This window comes from Corythoichthys intestinalis, chromosome 3 (genome assembly GCF_030265065.1).
Source record: "Corythoichthys intestinalis isolate RoL2023-P3 chromosome 3, ASM3026506v1, whole genome shotgun sequence".
NCBI classification, from domain to species: domain Eukaryota; kingdom Metazoa; phylum Chordata; class Actinopteri; order Syngnathiformes; family Syngnathidae; genus Corythoichthys; species Corythoichthys intestinalis.
The window spans coordinates 47,240,190-47,252,465 of record NC_080397.1 but is presented as its reverse complement, the minus strand read 5'-3'; the positions used below and the strand labels follow the sequence as shown (position 1 = coordinate 47,252,465).

General features: G+C 37.3%; 1 protein-coding gene across 7 annotated transcripts in view; it reads right to left on the bottom strand.

The window, feature by feature from the left end:
• Window positions 1-7,795, bottom strand: part of smtnb (smoothelin b) — a 128,941-nt gene extending 121,146 nt beyond the window's left edge. For 6 of the 7 annotated variants that reach the window (XM_057830839.1, XM_057830842.1, XM_057830840.1 and 3 more), the window contains exon 1: window positions 7,429-7,732. In XM_057830839.1, coding sequence (XP_057686822.1) covers window positions 7,429-7,488 — 60 coding nt within the window. In that variant the 5' untranslated portion in view covers window positions 7,489-7,732. The other variant, XM_057830838.1, reaches the window with a different exon arrangement.
• Between the last annotated feature and the right edge of the window lie 4,481 nt (window positions 7,796-12,276).

Genomic DNA, 12,276 nt, shown 5'->3' with positions numbered 1-12,276 from the left:
GATGAGTGGCTAACATGTCTTACATACAGGCTTTATTTAATCTGTAAAAACCCAGCACTGTAAAGTGACAAGGGTGTAAAATAAAAACATAATATAGCTAATTGTAAATCTTAAAAATAGCTTGACACAAATCGAAATTCAATTCAAACACGTGGGGAAAAACACCCAACTTTTGATTGATTTGTGTTATCAAGCATAATGACATTTTTAGGTAAGGAATAAGATTTTTTTTTTTTAATAAGATCTAGAAGTTTTGAGTGAAAGCAGTGGATTTGTTGGTTTTTTTCTAGTCACATCTGAGATGCAATTTTTGGCGGTTTTCAACAGTGTACATCGAAAATAAAGTTATTGATTGTCTGAAAATGGTTCAATATTAGGTCAAATGTCTCGTTTTCTCATGTATATTTATAATTGCTCTTTACCTAAAAAAATGTTTTATCCGATTCATCCATAGAATTTTAGCTGCAGCCCTAAATATATAATTAACATTAAACTTATGTTCCAATTTGCTAATATGTTTTTAAAAATAAAAATCCTGTTCAATGGATTTTTTTTTAACCCAGATAACTCAAAGTAACACATTTTACAGCTGTAATTGCAATACCGTGATATTTTTTGCTTAAGGTTATCATACCGTCAGAATCTCATATCGGCACCGGCCCAATTAATTATTTTGCTCTTTATAAGTAACGCAACCAAATCTGTTCAAGTTGACAAAGACACTAACAATGTTTACCAATTATAACCACAATGCTTTTCAATGTTTTGGAGTTGCAAGTATTTTACAAAAGAATTCTTACATCATGATTGTATCAATTTGATCTAAAACTGGTCATTTTAGGGTTTTTGGGTTTTTTTTAAATAACCACGGAAAAAAAACATTTTCAAGCTGTAGAGTAAAGAATTGCTCTTCTTGCTTTTCCCACCCTGCAGATTCCTGTGGGCCTATCAACTATGGCAAAGCAAAAATAGGGCAAAAATCTATATTCACCCAATTCATGCAAAGTTATCGTCTGTCTGGAGGTTTATGTACACAGGTTGTTTTTAAGTGTTTTACTATTCAGCAGTTACAGATTTTTACACATGTATGACGGATGGAAGTGTCAAATTATTTCTACCCAAGGGAACATTCCCATTATATGTGAAAAGAGGAGTAGCATTTATGATGGTGAAAGTTTAACTCAAGAGCAGGTCATTTTGATGTCCAATGGGTCCTAAAGCAAAACTGTTCAAAATTCTAACAAATTGTAAGTCAACAAGTAGCAGAGTCCCGGAACATATTGTGTTTCTGCCCCAGGTGTCAATTAAAGTTGCACATAAATCTTTGCAAAAGGTGGAGCTTACATAATCATTCCAATGACTGTATATTATATGGGACAGTATGGAAATAACTTGTGGTTGGTATGTCAGTAATCAAACATGAAACAGTTACAGGGTATTAATTGTTTCTCAGATGTACGACGTGCAATTGTTGCACATAGACTGGAGGTGTGTCAGAGGCAAATGAGTCAGTCTGCCTACAAATCTGCCATGTGTTCCAGTGTTATAAAAAAAAAAAATATCCTGTTGCACACTCTTCTGCTACAGGATATAGTCGAGACATGACTCATGTCAATGAAGCTGGACGTGTAAGACGCTTCATCAATACTGATTAATGACATTATGTCTGGATAGAAACGGTGTGGAGTCACACAAGAGCAAAGAACTTAATGTACTTGCGCTGATTAATCCGCAAGTAATTACTCAACCGCTTCATCTAATACAATATTAAATAGATCAGTTTAACCTGAGGAATCCATAACAACTATGTAAGTATTACTGTATATTCTAGACCAGTGGTTCTTAACCTGGGTTCAGAGAGTATGCCTATGGGGTTCGGCGAAGGCCTATTTTTGTACGCCGATTCAATCTGGGCAAAGTGGCTTTTTAAACCAGGTTTTGGACTGGTTTACTCCCAATTTACAGGCGTAATCCATTTCTTTTAACTCGTAGTCCTCAATCTGATGGGAGGATGAACTGGTTTGCTCAGTGGAAGATTGACTCACACGTGGTATGAGGGTATACAACAGACCAATGGGCAATGCGGCCTCAAATTTTGACCGTTTTTAAAACATGCTGTCAAAATGAGAAGAATTTCAATGAGTATTTGCCAAATTTTTAGCTTGCTAGCTTCGATATAGCGGTTTTGAATTTGAAAAAAATTGCATTGCTATCCATTGGCGTACCGCACCCAGGCTATTTTAGACCGTGACGTCGCATCGTAAAGCGGAAGTAAAGTTAGAACTTGTAGAAATGATTCTAGACATTACGACACATGAAAGATGTTTTCTTCATACGTTTCCGGAAACCAAAAAAAATGTGAAGACCGAATCAACTTGCGCGGACTTTAACACCAGCTCGGCGAGTCCATTCACGTTTCATATGCAGTAAACATAATGTTGGGTTGGCATGGTCTTTCAGAGGACAAAGAGATAAGCCATTTTTATATTTTTAACTTTTTTTTTTTTGCGTAACGTTTAGCCGTACTGCTTCTGTCTGACAATGAATGACCTGAAAAGAACTACAATGGTATCTGACTGCCATAGTTACCGTTTCTGTTATATATATAAAAAAAACAACATTAGTAAGGGGGAAGTGTAAATAAATTATACGATTAAGATGTGTTATCAATGAAAAAATTACAAGTGTTCGTTGGCTGTCACTGAGTAGCATCTGCGATCGCTACACAAAGCTAACTAAATTACCCCCAAGAACGGTAAGAGACGTAGGACAACCAGATGATATACAAGAAAGACAAGGCTGATGGTAAAGGATAGCTTGTTGAAACAGGAGAATGTCATTGTCAGTCGCGTCGATAAAAAAGCTATGCTTAGCATGAGCATAGCTTTAGCTTAGGTCAGCTCGTTTTATTCGTCTTTTTCAGCCTTCAACACTAAAGCCATCTCTTTAACTGAACATTTTTATGTTCTTCCACATCTTTGCCAGTCAATTTGGCACCAGGCACATCATTTTCGTAGAGAATTGGTAGGTTTAGCTCTGTAAACATCTCGTTCGTACACGATTTCCATTCATTTCCTATTAGGGACAACGGTGGCTTTTCCCTACTTAACAACAGTAGCTAATGTCATGAATATTAATGAGCGGAAGTGACGTTTTGCTTGCAGTACGCCGTTCCGAAGGGTTCGGTGAATCCACATGTGAAACTTGTGGGGTTCAGTATCTTTAGCAAAGGTTAAGAACCACTGTTCTACACTAATACATGATCAAGTTTTACAAATACAGTATATTTGACATGATTCCCAGATCAGTCCCACAGTTCTAAAGATCAAGGTTTGAATCTCAAAGATAGCTTCCTCCCACATAAAAAAAAAAAAAAAAAAATTCAAATTAGGTCAATTGAAGAAGCTTCAGTTCTACTCAGAGTGAGTGTAGTTTGTCTACATGTGTCCAGCAATGGACCGGAGACCAGTAGATAGACTCAAGATGATCCGCAACCCAAATTGAGAAAAACATTTACAGCGGCACGATAATTATTGGTCCAATAATTATCGATCCGATAATAGAAATTATGACGTCATCCCAATAAATCCGATAACATTATTAATAGGCCCGATAATATATAATGTTTTCGGTACGGTGTCAGTGGATTGGGATGTGTGCGTTTGTTTCCACTCCTGTTTTGCCAGTATCCAAAGTTTTGTTACTGTTCTAGAAGCCATATTTTTCCATCACCGAGTATTGAACCTTATTGCAATTAGCAAATGTTTGCATTTTACAGTGTTGTGTTTACAAGTTATTAAGAGGCCTTGGTTATTGATAGGATTGCTTTCTTATAATTGCCAGGTTAAGAAAATTGTTTCATGGATCAAGACCACGACAGTGTCCTCCTCTCCTATTGCACCAAATGTTTTATCTGCTGACAAAGCACAATACCTTTTGGGTTTATGTTTGTTTTAGTTCAGTGCTCATTGTTCAGGGAAACACATTGTCAATTACATTGGCTGATTGATTGTGATAGACTCAAATTACATTTATTTGAAAAAAATAAATATGGGCACTTTATTTTGAAGTCAAAACTGTTCTTGTCTTTGTTTTGTTCATTATAATAATGTTCATGTCATCATGAAAAATCTATGCAGAATCTACCACTAGTATTTTTTACCTCCAGGTGTTCAAAAAATCAGGTGAATACACACACACACACACCATTTTATATACATATATATATATATATATATGGTGGAAAACAGACAAGGCTGAAAAAGCAGTTTCTGCTCTTGCACCCCTATTTAAAATAAACTGCTGTATTTCAAGCTAAAAGAACTGTTGTGTTTGATAGAACAATATGTCTATATGCTGCCATAGCAGATTCAAGCCCCCAAACTATTCTTAATTTGTCCGTTTTACCCTGGAAACCCCGAAATACATACGTCACACAACTGCTTTTGTTTCAACCTAGCCATAAAAAGAAGGTAAGTAATCATATAATTTATTATTCGAAATGTCTGTCATTTTTAGCTTAGAGTCATTAATTGATGTCTAATATTTAGTTAAAAAAAAAAAAAACTTTAAAAAATTATTCACTCGCATATTTTAAACAAATAACGTCACAATGAAAAAATTGGCGTCTGTAAAAAAGTCACGGATATCTACCTCATAATTATCGCTTAATTGTATTTTTTTTTTCATTACTGTCACATTTTCCCCATGATTTTAGATGATAAATAATCGATCCAACCAAAGAAAAATTGAAAAATAAAAAAAACATTTAAATGGGTAAATATATGAAAATGAAAATCTCGATTACTCTTTGATGTTTGCGATTTCTGCATAGCGCCCCTTGTTATATTACCATGTTTCACCCATAAAATCCGGCAAAAATCCAGCTGTGGCCATTCACAGCTGTGTTTTGACACTCGGTGATACATGCTACATGGAGTTTTTGGATCAAAAAGAGGTAAGCACGCCAGAATATCTCGTTAAAATCATGGCGTCTTTAATTATGCTCTCACGTGCTCTCACCTCCAGATAGGGTTTTGCTATTTAAATTTTGTTTTTGTTTTTAAATTCCCCCCTTTTCAAAAATTTTCTTCCCCAGGAAATCGAGATTTTAAGCTTTCCAATGATGTATCACACATGCATATAGGACAGTTTTGAAATTTGGCCAAATTGGGGGTCTCAGAGCAGAAGTTCAAGTCAGCTGAGTGTTTTCCTAGCCTGGTACTCCAGACTCACCGCTGTTCCAGCTATTGAGTCTGGCCACCATTAAGCCGATAAAATTTCCAAGGCGGAGCAAGCCACAGCAAACAGACAGCGGAGTGGACCAATCAGCGACGGGCAGACGTGACGTTAGTAAAACTACGAGGGCAGGAGGAGGGACTTGCGCGGAAGTAAACATACGAGGAGAGCGGAGTTTATTCAACATGGCTAGCGGGAGACCGACTGTTGTCAATGACTCGTGTCGATGTGTTTTTGGTCATTTAAAACTGATTTTACCGTGGATTGGAACATATTCTCGGCTATCCTGTTCGCCATCCGTGTTGTTGTGGAGACGACTTTCGGCACGCAAGAGTGACGTTGCTCGTGAAGAACACGTCACGCAAATAAATGAATCTGATTTGTCGATTGATTTTGTACCCGCTCGAGAGGCCGTTAATGGGATGGTTCCCAGACTTTTCTCTCAGTGTTTGAAAAATACAGGGAGAACAGTCTGGCCGTGCCAGGCAAGTGTAATGACATCAACAATGGCGAGCTAACTAGTTTATTTTTTTGATTGAAAATTTTACAAATTTTAATAAAACGAAAACATTAAGAGGGGTTTTAATTAGGGCTGTCAAAATTATCGCTTAATTTTTAAATTAATCACATTAAAGTATTTGACGCAATTAACGCACATGTCCCGCTCAGACAGTATTCTGCCTTTTGGTAAGTTTTACAGCAAGGCTTTTTGTGCTGTCCAACAGCGAACTCTTGTGGTCGCTTTGCGACATGGTTTATTGCTTTCTTGACAGTTCAATATGGCTGCACGACGTCTCGGGCTTACGCCGACGTTGTAATGTTGTGCTTATATGATCCTTGGACAAGATTTGTCCGTAAGTATGGTTGTTGTAAAGAATGTGCATATTATGTTAGTAAGCGAAATGTTATATTTTTTGTATGAGACGTTTTTTGTTTATGTTTAGTGAACCTGTATAGCATGCTAAGCTAACGTCGTTGCTAATGCAATGCTTGTGTACTTTTTTTTTGGAGTTTTACGACGGTCTAAAGAGGACAATGGTTTGAGGCCATTTTATTAAGAAATCAGATGAAAAAGGAAGAAGTCTGATTATTAAGGCGTCGTTCACTAGCTGTCTAGCTTTGGAAAAAGTAGACGCATCGGAGTGAGGACAGCATAGACAGATTTAAATGACAGTAGAGTGAAATGCCCACTACAGTCCTTATGTACCGTATGTTGAATGTATATATCCATCTTGTGTCTTAGCTTTCCATTCCAACAATTTATTTTACAGAATATATGTATAATTTACAGAAAAATATGTCATATTTTACAGATGGTTTGAGTTGCGATTAATTGCGATTAATTACGATTAATTAATTTTTAAGCTGTAATTAACTCGATTAAAAATTTTAATCGTTTGACAGCCCTAGTTTTAATATAAAATTTCTATAACTTGTACTATCATTTATCTTTTAAGAACTAAAAGTTTTTCTATCCATGGATCGCTTAAAGAGAATGTTAATAACATTAATGCCATCTTGTTGATTTAATGTCATAATAAACAAATACAGTACTTATGTACCGTATGTTGAATGTATATATCCGTCTTGTCTTTTCATTCCAACAAGAATTTAGAGAAAAATATGGCATATTTTATGGATGGTTTGAATTGCGATTAATTTTTAAGCTGTAATTAACTCGATTAAAATTTTTAATCGTTTGACAGCCCTACTTTTATGTGATCGTTGGCAAACAAACCACATTGGTGTACTACATAATGTCATTTATACTTGACTGCATTGACAAAAAAGACAATAATAAATTTTGTGGCGTAGCGAAACAAAAGTAGCCAGTTGCTGCGACACAATGTACCTGAAAAGATAATCGGTGTGCCTGCAGGCGCAACAGGTAATTATTATGTTCACTATGCTTGACTGAAAATTATTCAGCGACGAATTAAAAGGCATATTCAGTGCTCTTCCACTAGATGGCAGAAGGTGCAATTAACCTGTATAGCTGCTTTTTATGATTTATTTTTGTTGTTGTTTGATGATATGCAGTGAACTTTCCACACTGAATGCACAATACAGGTGTTTTATTGAAGTTTGTTGAACACTTAATACTCAACGATGTCGCTAAGTGAAATGTTAGTGAGTATGGATGCTGTGATAAACAAAAGCATACTATTTATCCTCGTGTCTGCTACTCACCAACGCTCGGAGAGAGGACTCATCCAGGGCGGCGTAACTTTCCTGGGACATTTTGGACATGTTGTCTTGTTATCACACTCAGGTGACAAGCGGCACTGCGAGCTGCAGTCAGAATTGAGTGAGACTTCTTGACTCCCGACGACGCCGTCGTACCACCTGCTCGACTTTTTGGCAGACTTCGTATAAATGTCGTTTTCGTCCTTTCCCCGCTAGGATAATTTTAAAAGAGAACCCAAGAAATTCGGAGATTTTAAAGCATTTTGCAGAGCAAGGTGCCGAGTTGCGAGCGAAAGCACATATACACACTCACTCACCGGGGAGACGTTGGCCGCTTTTTGAACTGCACAATCAGAGTGGAAGGTGCAAGCCCCGCCCACATCTGGGGCTGGCTGCTGATCCTGACGCATATATAAAACGCACCTCGCTCTTGGCGTAGAGATCACATTTGCTGCCGTTGATGACGTTGGTAACGACACTGTCAGTGGCAGCTGATAAATTATTAAAGAACTCATCAAAACTTTAACCCTTTCGGGGAAAAGCCGAAAGGAAAAGAAGAGGGGACAGTGGTCACGACAGTGGACATGTTACCATAGGCGGAGTTTGACTTTTGGGGCAGGGGGGGCACAACATGTTGATGACCCCGAAACGCAGTGTCAGCAATAAAATTAACTTACAAGAATATTTATAATAATAAGTTGACAATGAGCGTTTTTCGTTTCCCATCATTCATGAGGGGAATTCTAAATCAGGCTGTTTAGGCCATGCTTTTCGCCAAGATCGTCAACCATTGGATTAGGGCTGTCCCAAACGACTAATTTCCTCCCGATTAGTCAGCCGACTATTTTTACGATTAGTCGACTAATCTAATTTTTTTTTTTTTTTTTTTTTTACTATTTTAATAATGACATTTTTGTTGAAGCTTATTAATTCACAAAAAACATTTTGGAACACCTAAATTCTTTATTAACGTATAAATAAATAACATAAATATCAATAATAAATCACAAACAATGAGGTCAAATGCTGCTGGCATTAACTAGTGCGAACTAGTGTAAATGGAAACACTAAGACTTCTTTAACAGGAGTCAAAACAATTTTTACTCTTTTTGTGGTATGTCATTGTCTATATTGTTCTAAATGTTAAAATGAATTGCAATGTTCCGGACAACCATTTTCAGAATACTTTGTGTGAGTTCAGATGCTTTTTCTGGTGTGCATTCCGCATTATGCGGGGAGGGGAAAAACTGTTCAACTTTTGTTTGTTTTAACCTGAAAATAGATAAAGTAGAGGGCACGCTGAAATATTACAATTATTTTGAATGAGAGGCACACATACTCACAGTAACAAAAATTAAATATATAGTATTAATTTATTTAAAAATAATATACCACTATATGTATATACACAATGATACTTTATGATATAAAGTAACTAACATTAGTGAAGTGCTTCTCAATTATTTTCTGTTACGCCCCCCCAAGGAAGACGTAAATGTTTCGCGCCCCCCCAACTCTCTGCCGCCACTGTAAATAGTATCATTCGTCTATATTACTATTATAAGTACGCCTCAGCCTAACATTGTGTCCTTTTTTTTCTATTAAAGAAAAAAAGTAACATAGATCAACTTATAATAAAGTATAACTTTTTTAACATTGTGTTGCTTGTAACAGAAAAGACTTAACGCGCATCAATTTGCCTGAAGTTAAAAAAAATAAAAAATAAAAAAAAAGTCACATCCAAACTGTAAAAATACACTCAAGGTACATTTTTGACCATTTGATACTGAAAAATAAAATGTAATAAAATCAGTAAATAATAACAAATTCAAATTGATTAGAAACATTTACTCTTCAGGACAACATGCCAAAAATTTTGACCGAAAAAAAGACAAAACTGAATAGAAGGGGGGAAAAAGGTCTTTGGACAGAAAGAAAGTTTTTATTTTCGCTGATTCACCACAGTGCTCACTGGTTTACTGATATAACACTGACAAAGCAGGACGATTGTGACAATTGGCAATATTCGGCACGTTTTCGCTGAAAAACAATCAAGCGGGTTATCAATGAGATTGAGGTCTAATGTCTTTAAGTGGCATCTGAACTGATTTGGCTTCTCCGCTATAATCATTTTTAGACTCAGTAAACAGTGGTCTTTCCTCATTTCCCACTATATTAAAAGTCAAAGGCAAACGGCCCGAAAAAAGCGCATTCTCGGCGGCCGAGGGAGAACCGTAGGTGAGGGCGGTGGTCGTGACGATCCCAAGCCGAAAACGGCACTTCTCGGCCGGACACGTGAGAACCGAAGAAGACAGCGGGTCGCTGCATCTCGGTCGCTGCGTGAGTCCAGCTCTGCATGAGTCTCTTCCGTGTGCTCTTGCTTACTTCAAAAATACTGCACGCACTTTGAAAATGAGAGCGCCACTGCCACCCACGGAGTGGATGTGCAAGTACGGCAAAAAAAAAAAAAAAAAAAAAAAAAAAAGCATGTTCCCCGAGGTCACTCGCGCCCCCCCTGGCATCGCTCTGCGCCCCCCTGGGGGGGCGCGCCCCACCATTTGAGAAGTACTGCATTAGTGCCAGAGTTGTTAATAACGGCGTTACAATATAACGGCGTTACTAACGGCGTTATTTTTTTCAGTAGTGGGTAATCTAATTAATTACTTTTCTCATCTTGGCAACGCCGTTACCGTTACTGAGGACGGAAAGGCATGCGTTACTATGCGTTACTATATTGGTCGAAAAGTCTGAGGGAGAGGGACTCACCGAGACGACAGAGCAGAGCAGGAGTTAGGAGGAGGCAAGAAAGTTGTGACGCCGAGCAAACGCGATGCTAGGTAGCTCCAATAATACATGTTGTAGCCGATAGCCTACAAACTACGCCCGCATGTTATGGTAGATATGGTAGACATGGTAGATATCACATGTACTGTATAGAGATATAACTAGATGCAAAATGACAGACATGGCACTAAATGCGTTAGTAGACAGCCGCCATCTTGAAGCAGTAGACTTTTTAGGACGGCTCTGTTGTAGAGAACCTTCCTAGCGAACCGAAGTAACTTTTTATATAAAATACTTCTAAATCGGCAAAATCTTGACTTGAATCTATCTTTAAATGATGAAACAGTTTTAAAACTTTCATATGTCGAAAGTAGAGCGAAGGGAACTAATGCAATAATGGGAGCAATTCTAACAACTTTTAACAGTTGATTCAGGGTAAAGAGTAAATTAGGGTAAAGAATTGGGCTCGGGCCAATTGTACCAAAAAACTTCACATAGTGTGGCCAATAATTTTTTTTTTTTTTTTTTTTTTTTTTTTTGGAGGGAAAAAAAAAAGTAATTATCAGCAATTACTTTGCGAAGTAACTAATTACTCTTACATTCAGGTAATTGAGTTACTAACGCAATTACTTTTTGGGAGAAGTAATTTGTAACTATAATTAATTACTTTTTTCAGTAAGATTAACAACACTGATTAGTGCAGTCATAGATTACAGTAAGCAGGCCAGTGCTGTTTCCATATATATTTTTTTATTATATTATGTATATACAGGATATATGTATATATTTTCCACAAGTGGGAGCTTCCATGATCCTTATAAATGTAATAATAATTTAAAAATATATATATAATTATATATATTAATCATTTTATTAAATAAATTTGCACGTTGATACGACGCACATAAAGGTAACTTCCATTTTTTTTAAAAATCGTTAGAAAGTTGTATGGACTTGGCTTCAAGTGTTCGTTCATAGCCGACATGCTACTGTGGTATGAGCGCTCAGCTTAGCAAAGAGTACACACAGTGGCACCCTCCATATTTTCCTTGAAATAATTCCAGGCTCTGGCAATTCTGGTCCGCTTTTTTGGCTTTATGCCACATTCACGTGTCACCAATTCTGCCCTGTTTGTGGTAATTGGCGGTGTTTTCAACTCCTCGCCGTAGTGAAGAGTGAACCGGCGATTCACTTGGCTCGTTGTCGTCGGTTCGTCCGATTTCCTCCTCAGGAAGGCGGCGGCGTGCATAAAAACACCGAGAGGCGTCGGATGGCTCTTTTTGGATACTTTAATTGACCAAAACAAAAATGTGGGGAAAGCAGCCACTGAACTCCGCGGTACCCGCGCACTTTCCCAACTCACCGATCTCGCTCCCTCTCTCTCGCTCGCCCACTTTCTTCCTCTTTCCTCAATCTGACAATGCCCGTCACATTGAAATAACAGCGGCCCCCTTGGGGTGCCAGTAACAACCGCTTGCATTGCGAGCGCCTGCCATTCTAAACTTTATCCGCATGTAATTTTTTTTTTAAACCCGTCATTACCCGTCGACGGTATGTTTTGCCCATCGACGCATTTACGTCATCGATGACATCGACAACGTCGACTAGTAGGGACAGCTCTACATTGAATATGGTACGCCTGCCGGTGTCATGCCAATGTAGTTACCCCAGTCAAAAATCGTATCCCCTGGGCGGAGCCATATGGAAGTAGATTTGTGTCTTTATTATTCAGTCCCAAAAAAAGTTGCTTCAATTAAAAACATTTTTTAAAAAATGCTTCAATCAAAAAATATATTTTCAATAAAAAAAAAAGTCGCTTCAATCAAAAAAAAAATGTGTTTGAATGCAAAAATAAATTTGAAACTCAAAAGAATGCATATGAAAGCTATTTTCCTTGATTTAATTTTTGGGGGATTGAAGCAACTTTTTTGATTGAAGTAATGTTGATTTGTGTTTGGACTACATTTTGGCTAGGATGTTTTTGTCTTATTCAATCGAAAAATAAGTTGCTTCAAAAAAATATATATTTTCAAACAGAAAAATTTCAATCGTAGAAAACGTTTTTGA